We start from the raw sequence: 19,217 nt of genomic DNA on the forward strand, positions 1-19,217 counted from the left end.
TAAAAAAATATTTTTGTTTTTTTCTTGGTTGGATGTGCCAAAATAAAATCTCAGCATCCAAAACTGGCATCGAACTACAGCTCCCCTCCTGCTTCATGATGCCAGCACATCTTCTCTTCAGTCATATTTCAGCTTTTTAGCATCCATCCAAAAATGTTAAGGGTCGTGGAGGGTCTGAGCCAATTCCAGTTTACCTCAGAATCAAACAGCCGCCCACCTGCCTCAGTGTTGGCACTGTTGTTAAAGGAGTGATTTATGACTTCATCAGCGCAGATCATACCCCACCATGAAAAAGCCAGAAGAAATATATGCAAATATAGTTCAGACTGAAACATCCCATTCAGTTGGAGCCAACGAAACGGCATTTCGCTGTATATCATTGGGTATGAATTCAGTCAAGACACCCACCTTCCATTCCTGATGAGGCCTCTGTCTCTTTGGAATGTAACTTGGAGAAAATAGAGAGACAGACATTTGAAGGACTGTTGTATTGTTGAAATTATGCTAGCGAGAGAAGACTGCAAACATACCTGCACGAGTGAAGGTGAAGGATTGAACTGCAAATGAATAAGACACAATACATTAAAAGTAGCTATAACTTCTGTCAAGATCAATTCAGACCCCAACGTCTAATGTGCATTTCCTCGTGTGCTGTCTTGCTCCCTGAGGGCGTCAACAAAGATCTCAAGTCTGTACAAGACACATTCATTTTTGAGAAGCATTCTCTAATCCATTTACCAGCACATCAATTTAAAAAATGGACTTCATTGTTGCTGTCTGAAATGTATATGTCATTTCCATTTTATAGTTGTAAATTAGCTCAATGGAGTGGATCAGAAAAGTAGCAGTGGATCATATTAATCCCAATCGAATTAGGAAATCACTACGGCCTCTCTGTAAATCAAAATGAAAGCAATACGCATTATGATAATGAAACACAGTCAACTCACTTGGGGATACAACAGTGTATGTGCAAACAACACCTACCATGATGGGGCAATGGACAACCATGTTGAATTACACATCTGAGTGTATTAAAGAGCTGAAATTCCGTGGCCGACATTTGATATCTACCTGCGTAGTTGCTCAGACCCTTCCTCTTTTTCCTTCTCCAGTAGAGCCAGGCACTGAAGCCCATCAAGACGATCCAGCAGGCTCCTCCCAGACCGGCAATGAAGGCCGGCTGCTTCACCACGTCGGAGATGCTATTGTTGCCCTCCGAACCGGTCATTACGTCCCTCTGTTCAGCACCTGAGAGCCCCAACAATAACAGTCAGAGAAGTTTGTTGTAAATGGACACATCATGAAGGCACCAGATAAAAGATGGAACTTGATTTCAGAGAACAGAGAAGTGTGGACATTTTTGCAGACATTAAAATAAATATCTAGAAAAAAAGAGTACAGACCTCCAGCAAGCACCCATTCTGTGATTTTCATGAAATATTACCAGCCTACATGTACTTTTATGCACATAGTTCAATATACTTTTTCGCATTTGAAATACCATTGATTTCATGGAGGGTGTTCCAGAACTTACGGAATACAGTGCTACCCAAGAAAGAAGGGGAGAGCGGAAGTCTCTTATTTGACATCTTGTGTCACTGTAACGCAATGATGTGCTTCAAATACTAAGTAAGGTCATATTTGGAGTGAAAGGAGCGCCACACCATGGCTAACCGTTTTAACAACCTCTTCTTGTTGTTCTTTTAAGTGATGTGCTGCCCATCATGTTGCCCACCATTCACCGTTCCAACATGCAACTCTGCCCTCAGTGTCAGCATAGAACTCAAGAGCCACTTGTAGAATCACTATTTGACAAGAGTGAGTGAGGGAGTGAGAATGTGTTGGGTAAATATGGATAAAGTAAAAGCAATGATATATACTTCAATATTTGTCAACAAGTACCAGTATTTCACGGAAAAATTAATGCATAATAGAGAATACCTACTATACTATAATAGTGTAAATAAAAAGTAGATATTATTGTTATGAACATCAGATCTGTCCAACAGAGGAATGAACAGCTGCTTTAATTCATAAAACCTAAGGGCAGACAGGACGATTTATGTGGATCAAACAGGGCCCTGATACAATCTTTGATTTAATGTCTTCAATAGATTCAAATGACTATAAATATTAGAGTCCTGACACACATGAAAAATATACCCATTGACATAATTATATAATAACCTCACTGCAAAGAAACAATGTCAGCGAACTGGACAATGAGATTATTATCCTTAAATTAAAGATGTATTATTATTATTGTTTTTTATTTTTTATTTTTTTAAAAGCTCCTCTTAACTAAAACTGCTTTATTTTAGTTGCATATAGTCATGACACGAAGTTTCATAGACGTGTTGATGTAGTTTCATGAAACAGTGTCCTGCATTTAAGAGATAACGCAGGCTTAAACTCTTACATCTAGTTGTCTGTTAAAAGGTTCGCCACATTCACTCACTTCTAAGGCATCACATGTCGACAATAATCTGGTGGACGTTTGTGTTGAAGTCAGACATACGTGTTGCATTGACCCTAACCCTGTTGGAAACAACTCAAAAACATGAACCAGTTTTCAAAGTATTCATGAATTAAGTATCAACACAGCACGCTGAACATAACACACCATCAAATACTATGATATTTTAGGGTATACATAAGTTCTTGCACCCTTCATAACTACATACCATATTTCATGTTAAGTTTTAGTCAAGAATTCAAATATAGATTGGCTCATTCAGATCAATGAGATTGAATGATCCAAATGTTTAAGTCTCTACAGAACAAAACTTCCTTCCAAAACTTCATTTGAGACACACTGTCCCTGTATTTTTTAAATGGTCTGTTGGGTACGTTGCATCTTCCTGTACTTGCTGCATCATGAATAACTGAAGAACTTCCCTGTAGCAAGGACTTTTCTGCACATATCTCATCTGATGTAGAGGCGGACTGAAGCAATGCGAGGCAGCATATGAAAGAAACAACAAAAGACAGGGCAAGCGTAGCAAAAGCATCAAAAAACAGCATCGCTGCACACAATGCAGAGTTAATCAATTCAGCAGTGCACTTATCAACGCGAGCTGCAAGACGCGAGATTGACAGAGCAGCTCTGACAGGGTTTGATTTTCCGTTGCAGCTACTGTGCTGTGAAATTAGATTCACAGTCTCCAGCAGGAAACTCCCCCCCATCATTAAGCTCCAGTCCACAGGCCTGTGTTTCCTTTCCCCCCGTGTGTTAACGCTGTTATTATATATCAGTCAGAAGTCCCAGATGAAGAGCACCTGGCCCCGACTCCAATATTGATTCTGGGCTTATATGCTCTGAGCATCCTTTAGCTGCTTGATAAGATGTGAAATGCTGATAAGCTCCAAACAAAAACACGGTCTACTTTGTTAGCTGCAGCTGCCCACATATTGAAGGGGATTATTGATATGGCTAACAGCACTTGGCACAGTGTTCGTAGACACTATATTTAATGAACCACTATTGATTTTTCAGTCTATATCGGTGTTGCAAGGTGCAATCTTCTTTCTTCAATAGCGCTAAATTGATAAATCAGTTTTCCAGAGTCAGCCACCACCCAACAGCGCCTGAGTCTTGAAACCAAACGCCTTGGCCTCGCCACATTTGAATCCGAGGTTTGGTGAGTGGATTACCCAAGATGATGAGCTGGGATTTGCTCTTGACCCCCACTCCTGCGCTGGTGCCTGCAGCCACCTCCACACGGTACTGCACCCCCGCCTGCAGGCCGCCGACAACCACTGAACGGATGGTTGCGTCCACAGACTTATTGACATGAAAGCGTGTTTCGTTGGCCAGACACCAGATCTGACGAAGACAGAGGCAGCAGACAGAACTCATCGTGGGGGTGCACATTAAATTACAAGAAAGAGTGAAGGTCCACGGCTCGAACTCACCTTGTATTCCTGGATAATACCATTCTGTTGGTCCGAGGGGGGAGGGTCCCACGACACACTGATGGATGTGCTGTTATGGGTCCCGACTGTCAACACCGTCACTTGCTGGGGAGGTGCACTTGGAGCTGAAAAGATTAAACCAACATTGTGTGAAGACAGATAAAAAATAACACTTGATGAAACAGTGATTCATGATGTTGTCTCACTGGTGTTGCTATAGCGACCATGGAATCCCAGGTATATTAGGTACAGCCTTTTTAGGTGAGCTGTGTGTTAGTGATGCAACCTTGATACTACATCCACAGGCCTATTTTGGTGAAATTTCAGCAGGAAGTAAGGAAATTCAAGGTTCTTGGTGCATGGAAGACTAGAAACGTCACCACCAATGATCAGACCAGGATTCCTTTTGGCTGAGATTACCCACATTAGGTCCATGAGAACAGGAAGAAGCAAGCGGCAATAAGATCGAAGTTCCTCGCAAAGCTGAGAGTTCTGTTCCAAGAGGATAAAAAGAACATCTACCAAACCCCAAAAGTAACGGACAACAAATTGTAATGACATGGCCATTCTCTGATCAGCATTCGTGTTGTATCTAACAATCTTCACTTGAGTCGACTTATGAGACTCTGGAAATGAAAATGGACTCCATGAGGCAAAAAGTAAAGATCACAGTATGACAACGGGGAAAAGGAAATACATTAAAAAGGGGTAGAAATTATAAGAACTGTCCTCTCTGGAATCCTTTTTGATACCTCAGATCAAGTTGAAGATGAAAGAGTGTTATAGTATCTTTGAAGTGGGATTGAAATAAACTTCTCCTAAAAAGGATATCTTATCGTCAAGGTTTCATGAAAGAGTGTCCTCACTTCCAGAGGAAACCAGATGGCTCTATGTTGTCTGTCCTTGACAGCAATTTCGATTGAATGTCTCAACATTTCTAATCCAAGAGGGCCACCTAAAATTGAAAACTGCTGTTTAATGAAACTTCATAAGCCCTAGATGAAAAGAGTTGTAAGTGTTATTTATCTCGCACTACAGGAAGAATAACCGAGTCTAAAACACATTTTTCACATCACACATCTATTTCTAAAGTGTACTTGACCAGATGCTCTCCACGTGTACTATCTTCAAGTCATCCTGTCACAACTCACTGAAAGGAAATGTTTTGCCAAATGAATTGCCAGGCATCTCCAGTCCGATCACTGGACAGATGAGTGACTTGATGTAGTAAAACAACCTTCGAATCACTTTGTGTGACATAACACAGAAGTCTGGAACGTTAACCTCTGAAAGTGGGATAAGCTGTCACCACAGGGGGCACCACTGGTGCTGTTAAATACCCATGTCTGTTGCACGGTTGTTTGAAGTGGACGATTACCTGATCATATGCCACACAATTATGGGGTTGACCTTCTTCTGGAGGAAGTTAGCTGCAGAAAATGGGCTTTAAATGCACATCTTGGTTACAGAACACTGAAGTAGAGGTACATATTGCTTCTTGCAGGGATCACTTGTTAGCATTATGCTCCTGTTACTCTGCTCAGTAAAATTGTGGGTAAAACAAGCCAAGTGTGGACAGCAAGATAAAAGTCACTGGAACATGAAGAATGATGGAGGTTTACCAAGCCAGTATCTCAACATTACTGCTTTATGATGTATTTCCTGTGCACAGAAATCTAAAATTTATCATTCCATCACTAATGTGGGTTTAATGTTCCTATCTTTCATTCAATTACATTCATGTAGAATTTGTTCTTTGCCACAGAAAACTCCCACCAGCATTCCAGCATCATTTCTCTGGACTGGCCGACAAGCAGCAGGAGAGCATCTTCTCTGTAACACTCACATTTCTCACATCTCACCGAGAGCACGACAGAACTGCAGATCGTTTTTCACTTTATGGTTATAATTACGTTCCAACACAAATGATGTTGAAATAAATTAGACTATGCCCAAATGCTCAGGAGGTGGAGGATTAATCTGCACTGCTGAGAGGTAGGTGGGCCGAATGTTGAGATATTTACCTCCTGGAGCTTCACCGCAGAGTTTATGTGGTAATTTAAATTCTTCAGCAGGGGACCAAAAATGTATTTCTTCCCCGATCATGTTTGAGTTTTCTTGAAATGTCTCTCGATGCTCCCTTTACTGGTGTACATTTTGCAAGTTACTGGGTAGGTTAAACTAGTACTACTTGATCCAAAAAGTTTATTCACGGAACTGGAGTATGGAATTCACTTTCGACAGAAAAATTCTAAATTTAAAATTTATGTGTATTTATGAAACTACATAATGAAAAACATACACACAAAACATTTTGGTTGGCTGCATCTATTTTCACTTCTGATGTATTTTAACAGGGAAAAAATATATTCATAATATATTATATAAGTTATATTTCAGTTGCTCTCACAATGAACAAAAACATGTACAAAATACATTTGTCAGAAACAGACATATGATATGATACACTTTTCACAGACTAAACAATAGGTTTTAACTTCATCTTGATAACAGGTTCACACAGTAGTAACAGCAGCATTTTTGTTGACACCGTTATTACTGCATTTTCAGGTAGTTATTTTAAAATCACTAATTTGGTCAACAATTTGTAACAATAAGTCCTAAACAATTATGTTGTTACTACTTGTGGTACAATGACAATAAAGGCTATTCCTATTCCATTCCATTCCATAAACAACAATGGCTCAACAACAACTGGAGAAAACAGCTAATAGCAGATAAAATAAATTAGTGAAATACATACATATATATATATATATATATATATATATATTTATAAACAGTACAAGTTGTGGGGAAATAAATAAATAAAGTTCTTTTGGTTATAGAGATTTTAGCTAGTTATCATTCCCTCATTTGGAAAGTCAAACTCTCCATGGTAATATTTAGAGGTTTAGTATCAAGATGGATTGTTGACAGCTATTTCTTGGCAGTATTTGTCTCCAGACCAGAGTACATTAATGTTCTGGAGCTAGTTCATGTTGGGCAGCAACAGCTCAGGACTGGGCGCCAAGTCAGTCACAGATCACACTGTCAGAAGGATCAGAAACAGAAGCACTATGGTCTATATGTAGACAACGTCATTGTTTTATCCAGGTCCAACCAAATTCATGACAACAGGAACCTACCTTAGGTTTGACATTAAACAGAAACAAACAGCCCTTCGGAAATAAGTTGGCTTTCAGTAAGTAAAGTGTGTTTGCATGCAATCATTGAATAGAAACATAATATTTTATTTGTCATTTACTTTCGGTTATATTTTTCAATGAAACTTTTCAATGAATCTTTTTGAACACACAGCAGTTCCAGATTAATACTGGAGCAATATGAACCCATTGTTTAAACCTCTATATTCATTATGATGATGGCAAATGGATACTCATCTCTACTGTAAAAGACTGTTATTTTTACAGTCTCTTAATATCATTCTTTATAATAAATGCATCAAGAACCACTCAGTCACTCGGCAAACCTGAACCTGTGCCAAGGAGCTCATCATAGATTTGGTTGACCCTGTAATTCCGTATGTCCTGGAATAGTAATGGGTAGATGAGGTTTCATGAGACAGTGTCCTGATTTTCTGAGGCCACCGGATGGCGCTGTCTCCTGTAAAATGTTTGGACTTGAGCAACTAATTCAATGAGACCTCACATCATTTCGATAACAAAAGCTCATCTAGTGGCCTCTGGAAATAGGACACTGTTGCATTAACCCGTTCATGACATCTACCCAGCACTAGCCTGGACACTACATTGGTGTATCACATGACCGAAACAGGGATAGGTCAGGAATATTTCATGATTTCTAATAGCGATGGCTTTGAACAACGATGTCAATTAAAAAAAATAATGACTAAACTAAGCGCAGCAACTACCGAGCCCTGAAAATAAGGACACTGTTTCATGAAGCCTCATGGACTCTCGATGGCTGTCTTCTTACTCAACTCAATATAGTCGAGACTGTTGGGCCGCATAAAAAAAAAAAAAAAAAAACTTTTTACATTTAAAAGTGTAAAACGGAATGTCACCAGATGGTTTCATTTGCTGCTTAAAGCACAGCCTACAATCAAATCAATAAAAGAACTTCCGTGATTTGAGATTTCTTGTTATGCTCGCGTCCCACAAAATGTTTGTCTGCTTACGGCAAAACAAGAATCCGGACCGTGGAGATGAATGAATCCCAGCCACTATCCCACGCAATCCCTAAAACAATATCGAATGAACAGCACATTGAAAAATACAAGAGCACATTAAATTGTTGTCTTAAAACATGTATGAAATTCCAAAAGTTATTTTCCCCCAGCCAACATTTCTGTCTTACATCTAGAAGGAGACCTTGTTGAGGTAAAAAACATTCAGTCAGAATCCCCCGCTGCTTGGAACATTTCCTACTAGACACGAGCAAAGGCTGCTGCATAATTTAACTCGCTCCAACTGTAACACGCTGCAGGTAGAACGCAAACAAAGAAGCTACAAAAACCAGGACTACGGCGAAATGGAAACGGTGATGACTTTGTTGCTTGCTTTCTCCAAAGTTTATCTCTTCCCGAGACTATATTTAGATGAAATCTTGGTATGGGCCATTAAAGGGTTCAGTGTGTGTGAGTGCACTATAGCTTCCTGTAGCGAGCAATCTATAGTTCTGAAACCGAACAGGAGTAGTGCTGCTTCAGCAGGCATCCGTCAAGTCAGTCAAATGTTGACATTAAGATGTGCCAGGAAGCATTATGGGTAGATCTGAGCGACTGTGAGGATGTAATACAAGACAGACTGCACTCCAATAATGCAGGTGAGAAGTCAAGACAACGTGTCTGATTCCAGACGCCTTTCTTTAAAGCAATTTAGAAGCTATCATGAGTTGGAGCCAAAAATATAGGGGATGGAATAACTGTGATATTGTTGACAAAGTGATTACAAATTCAGCATAGTGTTGCTCTAAGCAAGATCTTGAGACATGCGGTGATGAGGTCACAAGAGGAATATCCTGTCAGATGGTCTGAGTGTGGCGTCGTGAAAACAAACTTTCAGCTTCAATGTCAGAAGAAACGGATAAATGTGTGGCGGCTGGGGTCTTTTAGTTTTGACAGTGAAAGAATAGGCCTGTACTTCTTCCCCCAAAAATGTAGATCATAAAAGTGGAAGAAGCTGGTTTAGAGAACACAGGGCTGGTGGCTACCAATGCAATGTTGCCTGTAATGTTGTCAAAAATTGACCTCTTTGTTTACATTTGTGATGGGAGTGTGTATACATTAGATTAGGCATAACAATACGGGGAGTTTTGTAGCAAGCATAGTATTTCTTTAACCTGTAAAGCATCCTGGTATATTTAAACAACATAAAGTATATTTATAAATGATACACCATTCCGTGTTCTTCAGTCCATCTTGAGTATGAACTCAACTGTTCTTCAAAATTGAGCACAAATTGTTCACATCTAGGGTGGTATTCAGTGTCAGTGTTGGTGTTTTACGACAACCACGTATCATACTTGTCGGCATCACGATGTAATTTTTGTGATAGCAGGGAATATAGTGTTGAAAAAACAGCGTATGCACAGTCTTTCTTGGTACTTTGTCACAGACCCGTTCATGAAGAACATGATGTCAAATGCCAGTGTGTCATCTCTCTCTCTCTCTCTCTCTCAAGACTGTTCCCTCAGCTGTATCCATCTATTATTATGGATGAAATCAAGTATTATATAGACACTCATATTGGGTATGGAGTTCACTGTAGTTGGGCCTGATCATAGCATGTCAGAGAGTAAAATCTGGTGACATCAGTCTCCTTTGTCCGTAGAGAACCTTGTACTCCGGGCTGTGAGAGATATGAGGTTGAGTCTGTGCCCTTTGACCTAACTGCTCTCACCACCAGTTCACACAAGGGTTGGACCCATTACTCAGCATGATATACCTTTTCTCACCGATTCTTCGATCAGCCATGACAAGCGTTATCTTGGCCTTTAGGACATCAACCACATCTCAGTGGTGACGCTGGCAATCCTTGTTCCAAATTGAAGATCCAATTTTTGTATTGTCCTAAGAGCAGCCCTCGAAACTTCCTTCCCTCGACCGGGCGGGACCTCCCGTGTCCCCAAGGGGCCGTTTTAATTGGGCTCCAGTGAGGTGAGGCTCTCCTTTCCTCTTTCCCTCCATGGCTATCCAAGCCTGAGTTTTCTCCTCTCATATATCACCATCCAACCCAGACGCTGGGTTTGAACCTTTTTCCCTCCGCTCTAACAACCTCATCACAATGTGTCCAAGAGCAACGCAATGCTTCAGATTTCAACTAATGCAGCACTTGATCGGGCTACAGTTACACCAGAGAGAAGGAGGCGAGCACGACACCAGGAAGTGAGGCTGCATCTCGGGGAGCCGACCAACAACAGCAACTCACAAGTTCAATCTTCATCTTGGAAAGAGGAATCTGACAGCGGAGGGCGGCACACGGAGCCGGTACGGCTCACTGCTGGGCTTTCAACCTAATCACATCCTTGTCATCGCTGGAAGCAGTTTGCTTCATTGATCTTTTAAATGGACGCTGGACAGCTATTACTATGTCATTTATGCCACTTTGCTATTTCACTATATGCATGCAGAGGATTGAGTTACCGATTGGACAGGATTTTATACTGAAGTTTGCTGGGAGTTTATTGAAAAACTTACGAACCGTAAGTGACTTTCAAGTTTTCCACCTGCATAGGGAAGTGGAAACTATGTTCCTTTTTTGTCCAGTAGTAAAACATTCTGATTTGAATCATTTATTTATGAGCTCTGCAATGATTCACTTCACCGATTTTTGGAAGGAGGTGGGGCAGGACAATGCTTTCTGGGGGCCTCCTTAACATTGATATTAAAGTCTGCCAGCCCTCCTCTTCAGGGCTATGAGGGAGCTGCAGGGTATTTCCAGCTACAGCAGAAGATATCAGAATCAGACCATGGTTTCTGTCATTGCGCAAATAAATGATTGAGCACCGTTCTGCCTTGGTCTTCATAATATTCATTTATTTATAAAGTTTGTTTGAGTGAGTAGAGCATTTCTTCCACATGTTAAGCCCAGACTTATGCCCAGGCCAGAGATGCAGTTACAAACAAACTGGGCTTTGGACTCAGACTTAAGTCAATGTGTTAAAGAATTGTATCTGCTCCTTCATGGCAATATTCTTTTCCCTTTAAAAAAAGGACTCTGTGCAAATGGAATCCGAACACAAACCACCAAAAACGTACGACACATTCCAGGCCTTCAATTGGCATTGCAATATCCTCGTAAAAAAATGGAAAAGAAGGCACAGTAACTGTGTATTATAGAACCTTGAGCGCTGATAAGTTGAGCAGCATTGCAGGTCACGGTTGACATCAAATCAGCAATCATTGCTGCTCACTGAAAGAGTGGCAAAAGACTGTGAATATTTTCACTGAGGTCAACAGCTGTTAGCTTCTGTGATGTTTTACGATTCGAGTCCCATTTTTCAGCTTTGAACTGCGAACACTGAGTGACTCTCTGTATGACCTTGCAATAACTATTAAAGAAGAGGCTCCACACAATATATCAAATGTGTTAGGATCCCTACAACTTGTTTAACAAATACTTTTCTTCATTATAGTTGTGTTTATTCCAGCAAAACACAAGTATTTGCCAAAGTTCTGCCAAGTGAGATGCCTCCTTGCTGCTTAACCTGTAAGGTCTCCAAGGTTTATATTAATTCAATGCACCTTTTAATGCAAATCTCTAGCCATTGTGTGAAATTGTGTGTGCAACATATAAAGTCAGTTTAATCTTCTGTCCAAAAATATCAAATCACCAATGATCATGTTTGTTTTGACAATAGGTCAATGACAATGTTTTGATAATACACATTGTGTACATTCATTTCTTTCTCCTAAACAGAACTTGAGATGCCTCCTCGGAGTGTAGTTCCTCAGCTGTTCTCTCTCTGTGGTCAGGACAGGGGAGGCTCGGATATTCTACTGTGCTAAGAAGATGGCAACCATATTGGCAAACAACGCTTTCAAGCTGTACGTAAATGCACAACAGACAGAATTTCAATCCATCATCAGAAAATGCAGTTTAAAGCCATGTATAAAGAAGGCTGAGGCTCAGGGGTGTAGGAGGAGGGGGTTGTACGGTGCAGCTCTTGCATTGGTTATAGAAGGAGCTGTGGCAACAGGGGTCCACAGCAGAGCACTGAAAGATATCAGCTTATGTCAGAGGTGACAGTTCCTGCCATCCTCTAACCTAGTGAGGCTCAGGCTTGTCACAGCCCCCCACTGTGCTGTCTGGGAGACCTGTTTGCACGCACTGGGGACATGGCACTGTCGCAGTGTGCGTGAGTAGGTGGCTGCACTTCAAATGCCATTATCTATTACGCTCTTACCATGAAGCCATTACCAGAGGCCATGAAATATAAAAACAGTGGAACCATTTACACAGGAGGATTTCATTAGTTCACATACAGAACCAAATTGTTCATTATTTTAGGAACTGGGAGCAGAAATAAAAATGGTTGGATATGAATGAATTTGTCACGCACCTTCCTCCATGGTGCGGGCCGTCATGGATTCGCTGTCTGCGCCCTGGAACTCGTTGAAGTACGGCCTCACTTTGATTTCATACACAATGCCTTTCTTCAGACCAGAGATGGTCATGTCCCTTTCGGAGGCGACCTTCAGGTCCTGGATCTGCCAGGGGCCCGGGGAGGGCAGCCCTGATGTCTGGCGGTACAAGACACGGTAGCCTTGAATGAACTGGGATGGATTCTCCACCTGAGAGGAACAGAAACTGGAATGAAGTGTGGAGTTTCAATTCAGGTTGTGTCATGAATGTAAACATTATTCCTTTTCTTCAGCCCACTTTAAAATTAGGTTCCTTAATTTGCACCCCGTGAGATGAAAAGAAGACAACCAAACAATAAAAAGTTTAGCTCTTCATACAGATTCATTGTAGATGATAGATTTGAAAAAGGCTTCAGTCGTGAGAGAACTGATGTTAGAGAAATGTAGTACAATTTATGAAACTGGACATATAAGGTGCATCACATTTGTCTCTCCCCTAAGATAACACCTCTAAAAGTGGATACTCACAGTCAAAGAAAGAAAGAAAGTTAGTGGAAGTAATGCTCCAAATTGTACAGTGGGGTAACAAAGTGTAACACAAAAGGTTTTTGTTCCAACCTGTCTACAGTCATTGGACAGCTGATTGGTTAAACTGGGTGCTCTTGATATGTTGGAACTACCTATGGGTCTATGAGGCTTCATGAAACAGTGTGCTTATTATCAGAGATCAGTTGTTGGTGCTGCTGGTTTGAAAATTATGTGAGGCTTCATTGAAATAGTTGTTCAAAGTGAGTGCCATCTAGTGGCCTCTGAAGATGAGGACACCTCTTGTGGGCATGACGTGGTAGTGATAAGCTGATGACGCTTCATGAAACAGTGTCCTCATTTTGAGAGCCCAGAAGATGGGACTCTATGCTCTTAAATCTTTGGATTTCAGTCCACAGAACCTTGCATCATTTTAAAGCCATGACTTCCACTTACCACTGAAAATGAAGCCAGGTTCATGAAGCCTCATGAACCAATTGCAAGTTGGAGCAAACAACCCCTTTTGTGGAACATCTTCCCACCTGCGCTCTCACTCTAAATATTAGTGTCCTCAAAACCAGACTATTTCATACATACACAAGCATAAAAAAGGTAGAAATAACACAATTGATTTTTATCACGGAACACTGAAAACTGCATCATTTCACTTATGACTAGCTTTTCATGTATTTCCAGTGAAGACCTGTCTGTTTTTTAAAACACCATACCGAGCAAAGATTTACTCATACAAGGACTTATTTTCATATACGAGAGATTCAACTTCCATTGAAATCTGTTTTTGATGTGGATTTGTGTGTAGAAGGCAGTTATTCTCATCCAAAGACCAGAGACATGGGTAGCATTTGAAGACAGTAACATTCTTTGTCTTTGATAATGAGGTGGCAGCTGAGAAGTGTGATGCGCGACTCCATATCAAAGTGCATGCAGTAAAAGTTGCAGTGCGTCATTAACCTTCAGTAGCAGACAGGCAGGACACCTTGCCAACAGACAGAAAAATAAGAGCGGGCTGGAAACTGCCTCCAGAAGAGACATGTGTAGCAGCTAATGGTGATTTATTTGTCCTGTGTAAAAACATTAGTCTTGGTTCATGCATCACCTCAAACTATTCTGAACTCAGAGCCACAGCAGCTCAGCATTCAGATTTGTTATCTTCCCACAATGTTTACTCCCTGCGTTTAATCCTGAAAAATAGCCACGTTCCAGGTGCAAAGTTGATATTTGTGAAATACTCACGGTCCATGTGACCTGCACTGAAGTGGAGCTGAGGACGACAGGGTTATGCATGCTGACCACCACGTCCCCCAGCTCCTTCTGCACGCGACGATGGTCCACTCCCTGAGCCGGTGGACTAATGTCTTTGGGAGATAAAACAGAGCAGGGATGCAGAAACCAATTGTCATGCTCCACTAAGAATGCATTACAATCTATTGATTTGTTTTTGTACCTTGTGTCCGCACCGGCTCAGACATCGGGCTGGGGTCCCCGAGCCCTTGAACATTGACAGCTCTGATGATAAACAGGTAGACGGTGTTTGGTCGAAGGTCCTTGACCGTGAACTCTGTGGTCTTTACGTGGTCTGCCATGGTCTGCCAACTGTTACTCACTGACTGGCTGCATAAGAACAGATGGACAACCAGATTTAGGGAAGCTAAAAAAAAGGCTGCCTTTGAATGAAACTTGTCTTCATGCCATTTAAAAAACATGAATTACATCCTTAATAGTATGCACAGTCCATTCAACAATACTCTAATAGAGATAAACTCTAAGGAAACAGTTGCTAAAATATTTCATCCAGGTGTGTTGTTGTGTTGACAAAAACATGTTTTTAATCCAAGAAATATTGTTTCTTTTGCCTTGTTGGAGCCTTGTTGGATCCAGTTGATGGAAAATCACCAAATAGTCTGCCATAATTATGTGAAGCATTTTCACGGGCTCTCCGGGTGACACAACTTTAAATACCAGCATATAAATTTAAATGAATCATGCAGTTTTACTATGACCCAAATAGTAATTTTGATAGGCTCTTTTTTTTTTTATCATTTTCCTCATGTATTTGATGTTGGATAAAAACATGTCCTAAAAAAAAAAAACACCCCTCCAGTTGCCGCGGAAACACCCACATCTGCTGCTGTCACGAGAGTTCGGGGTCACTTAAAGTAGCTTGAGGCCTTAGGTCACAGACATACCCAAAAGCCTCGATGACATAGGAGGACACTGAGGAACCCGACTCTGCTCCTGGTTCCCATGACAACGATATACTGCTCTTGGTCACATCGGTGACCTCTGGCTTGGACGGTGGCCCGGGAAGAGCGGTGCCGTTGTTTGACATGAAGTCCACAAGGTCTGTGGAGTCTGTCGGAAAGGAAACATGCAGCGACAAAATGACTCATAGCCGTCCAACCACTGGCGTGATTGATATAAGGAGAGCAGGATTAAAGTTTAATGTTAAGTGGTGAACGTGAAAGCAAACCTTTGATGTCCAAGTATGCGCTCCATGAAGTTTCGCCACTAGAGCTAGTTGCCACGCAGGTGTACAGCCCTGAGTCCGAGAGCTGCAAAAGACAGGAGGATTTTAGAGCAGAAAAACATGTATTCTTCTGAAGCTTTGAAGGTTTTTCTTTTGCACTGTACCTGTGAATGCATTCATTTCTCACATCAAAGATGGCCAGGTTACACGTGCACCATTCCATGCTCATTAACTGCACCATTAAATCCAAAAGGACTGGACTCAATGGAAAAAAAAGAACTCAAATCTTATATTTCATATTGCAGCCATCTTTGTTGTATTGAATTCTCCGGCATCAAACAACTCCAAAGAACGGCCTGTGTAGTTCCCACAAGATGATTCTAGAAAGTTCAAGACAGAGACTCTAAATAGGTCACAGAAAGTTTCCCCTTTCGTCTCTCCTCCATATCAACAGCAAAGCGACTCCCGGACTCTCCGGCTGTGTTGCAGAGCTAAAAGAAAGCCGGTGCCTTTGTAACTTCTATCCCAGATGGTTTCAACAAGGACTTGCGTCACTCCGGGCTTCTCAGGAGCAAGTGGTAACAGTGAAAATGCATTAACCTTCCCTGGCCTGCATTTGGCTCCAGTAAAGTGCGAGTGGATGTGAAAAATTTTTAGCACCTGCCAATGAAAAAAAAAAAAAAAAAAAAAAAAAAAAAGAATCCAGTAAGCGCCTACATTAATTTTCTTAATTGATTCTGTCCAATAACAGTCACTACTATTCCCAGAAGCATCAACATTATCATCATTGGCGCTGACACAGGAAATAAGAGATATGAGCGCTTGCTTTATGTTCATGGATCTTTCAGAGGCTCAGCGCAATCTCAAGAGGAAAAGACGGGAGGTAGCAGGAGAGCACTTTGACACCAAGACAGAACATGGAATATTGCACTCCTCCATTCTATTAGCCCCCTTGGACTGGGCTCACCTGTCCTTGAGTCCTGGGCTCTGCCTGATGTCGGGGAGATTGCGGCTAAATAGCAGCGTTTAACGACATCAAAATCAATACGCACTATTCATCTTTTAAAAGCAACATGGCTGCACTTGTCCATTTGAATTAAGGCTGACATCAGCTGGTGCACAGCAGAGATTTTTCCATGGTTATACAAACAAAGAGGGTGGAATATTGTTGCTTGTAGCAGTGAGCCAGGCCGGTCAGAGGCTGGGTGGGTGATGATGTCATCTCTGGTGACTCGCTTCAGAGATTCATTCACACACCCTTTCTTTACAATAATTAAAACAGCCCTGCAGATCATGAGTATCTTGAACACTGCGGGCTGGGTGAAAGATTGAGCTACAGTGATGTCATATCGCTGCTCCTTTGATCCTTTGAACACCATCAGATGCTGCTAGAGTACAACTGCAAAATCTTGGAGTGGTTGGGGTTTCACACCACTTTATGAAGTGCCATATTACCAGTACTATATTGCTTGTTTATTAAGACCTCCAATTGCCTGCTCTGAATAAGACAGTCAAACAAGAGCAAAACTTCTGCAATATGGCCACTAAAGAAATAATGTGTCTCCCGGTTTGCAACATGGAGAGACATGGCACCAATTTCATGAATCTTGAACGGAATTTTAGTTTGACAAGGAACAGTGCAGATTACTGACAAAAATAATTCTAATTACAACTGAGGCTAAATATTTTTTAAACATGTCTGATCATTTAAAAAAAAAAGAGAAATGACATAAGCCATCAGCCAGCTATATTTCAAATGCTGAATAAAGACAGAAAATTTTAACACACAAAATAGACTTTGATATTGCTGTTGACATTGAGTTTCAAACCATATTGTCAAGTAATTTGTTGAGTTTACTGCAGTAGGAAGACATATTATTGGAATCTAAAAGCTATTTCAACTGGCAAAGTTACATTTGGGTAAAAACTTCCAATGCAAGTTATTCTTCTGTAGTAAAATAAAACCGTTTTGAATTGATATACGACCTTATTACGAACACTTTATAACACTGGCATTCTATTAAGATTTTAATTTCTTCAAGTTATTTGTATTCAATGTTGCACAACTGCACCAGTCTGTGGAACCCTCCACTGACAATGGCAATGAAGTTGTTTCCGAAAAGAAGACGTAGAGTCACACACTCCATGGATGACTTTACATAAATCTGCACGTTCGCATTGGTGGAATGTTGTGTTGTTAATAAGAAATACTCTAATTATCAATAAGATTATTTCTTCTAAAAATGGTTTATTTGAAATGTGATGTCTGTGAGTGAGAGATGATTTGGTTTTAGATGAAAATCTGTGCTCCATAAAGTTGTGTTGGAAATGTGATGGCACTGAGATGGTCCCAGTCGCATTCAATGTGTTACATATGAAGCAGCCACAGGAATGCTTGACAGCGTGGGGTGAGAGCGTGTGGCGACTGGCATTCTTCCTTCTCTGTCACAGGCTGTAGCTTAGAACGCTCAACACAAAAAAGACACTTCTTTGAGCTGATTTTCAGCATGAGGCCAATCCAATATTTGCTCCCACCGCAATGCACCAAGTGCCACAACATCCTGGCAAACCAGGATGAGGAGTCGATGATAAATCATTGGGTAAACTATTGATTTCCATTGACTATGTCTGCAACGGGATCATACCAATAAGCGAACTCCCTTCAAACACTATGAACTGGGGCTAAAACCAAAACAATGGTCTTCGAAACGAAAAGCCTACCATTGCGTTCTGGATCTGAAGACTTCCATGCTCCAGCAGAGAGAACCTCGGGTCCTTTCCCAGCAGACTGACCCCATTCTTTCTCCAGGTGACCGTGGGCTGTGGGTCTCCCAGCGCCTGACACCTGAGGATGGTCACACCCCCCAAGGCCTGTGTTTGGTTGGACGGGCCCTGCCGGATGATCGGTGGGGGGCGGTCCTTCAGGGCTGCAGATAACAAGTCACAGTCGTGTTATTACTTTACCACATTTGCAGAACAATGGCGGAATGCAGCAGCAGCAGCTCTTGGCACAAATTGAAAAGATGGTGGCTGATTTGTGTCAAAAATAAACCATGACCTTATCGTGGGGTGTTAATTTGCGATTGCAGTAATTGGAAGCCCAATATGTCGGGGTTCGCTCTGACGGCTTTGTTTGGAGTGGATGTGTTTTGGGGACTTTTCACGGCCCGTCACTTGGCCCGTGGCACCGCATCACACCTCAGAGCTTTAATTACTGGGTGAGGATTAACGACACTTTTCCCGAGGTGCTAATTACCGTACCTTCTTTGTAACACCTCTCAACACATTCAAGCCCGCCATACTGACTCATTGCGCCACCGCCTCGTTCTCCTTCCTGGCATCTTTATTCCCCTCCCACACACCGACGGTGATAGTGAATTAACACGACATAGAGGGCAACAATACGTCTCTTTTACAGTGCTTTTTATCACTGGGAAATCCGCTCACTGGATCTTGTTAATGCCCTTTCTTCCCACTCCATCACTGCTGCTCCCTGACCATTATCAGGTCTGTCTACATTTGCACATGTCTTTAGCAGGTTCTGCTTATCTTTTATCACCGTCTTTTCAGCGCCACCAGAAACAAAGCAAGACAAATGAGGTCTAACTAGCAGCTGCTTACAGTGAGAACCAAACAAGATACACCACTTTTTTAAGTGAGAATAATTTGCTAAAGTTAAGATTAATTCCACAGAGCTCTATCTTCTCTTTGTATTTA

The 19,217-nt window shown here is 41.4% G+C and overlaps 1 protein-coding gene across 2 annotated transcripts in view; it reads right to left on the reverse strand.

Annotated features, from left to right (window-relative positions):
- LOC128748387 (roundabout homolog 2-like) overlaps window positions 1-19,217 on the reverse strand; it is a 93,602-nt gene that overhangs the window by 11,593 nt on the left and 62,792 nt on the right. For both annotated transcript variants that reach the window (XM_053847096.1, XM_053847097.1), the window contains exons 9-19: window positions 18,222-18,427; window positions 15,504-15,585; window positions 15,220-15,385; window positions 14,478-14,644; window positions 14,267-14,388; window positions 12,466-12,697; window positions 3,919-4,043; window positions 3,658-3,829; window positions 1,075-1,251; window positions 531-557; window positions 409-448 (exon numbers count right to left, since the gene is read on the reverse strand). In XM_053847096.1, coding sequence (XP_053703071.1) covers window positions 409-448; window positions 531-557; window positions 1,075-1,251; window positions 3,658-3,829; window positions 3,919-4,043; window positions 12,466-12,697; window positions 14,267-14,388; window positions 14,478-14,644; window positions 15,220-15,385; window positions 15,504-15,585; window positions 18,222-18,427 — 1,516 coding nt within the window. The remainder of the gene's footprint in view (window positions 1-408; window positions 449-530; window positions 558-1,074; window positions 1,252-3,657; window positions 3,830-3,918; window positions 4,044-12,465; window positions 12,698-14,266; window positions 14,389-14,477; window positions 14,645-15,219; window positions 15,386-15,503; window positions 15,586-18,221; window positions 18,428-19,217) is intronic.

This window comes from Synchiropus splendidus, chromosome 17 (assembly GCF_027744825.2).
Source record: "Synchiropus splendidus isolate RoL2022-P1 chromosome 17, RoL_Sspl_1.0, whole genome shotgun sequence".
Lineage (NCBI taxonomy): Eukaryota > Metazoa > Chordata > Actinopteri > Syngnathiformes > Callionymidae > Synchiropus > Synchiropus splendidus.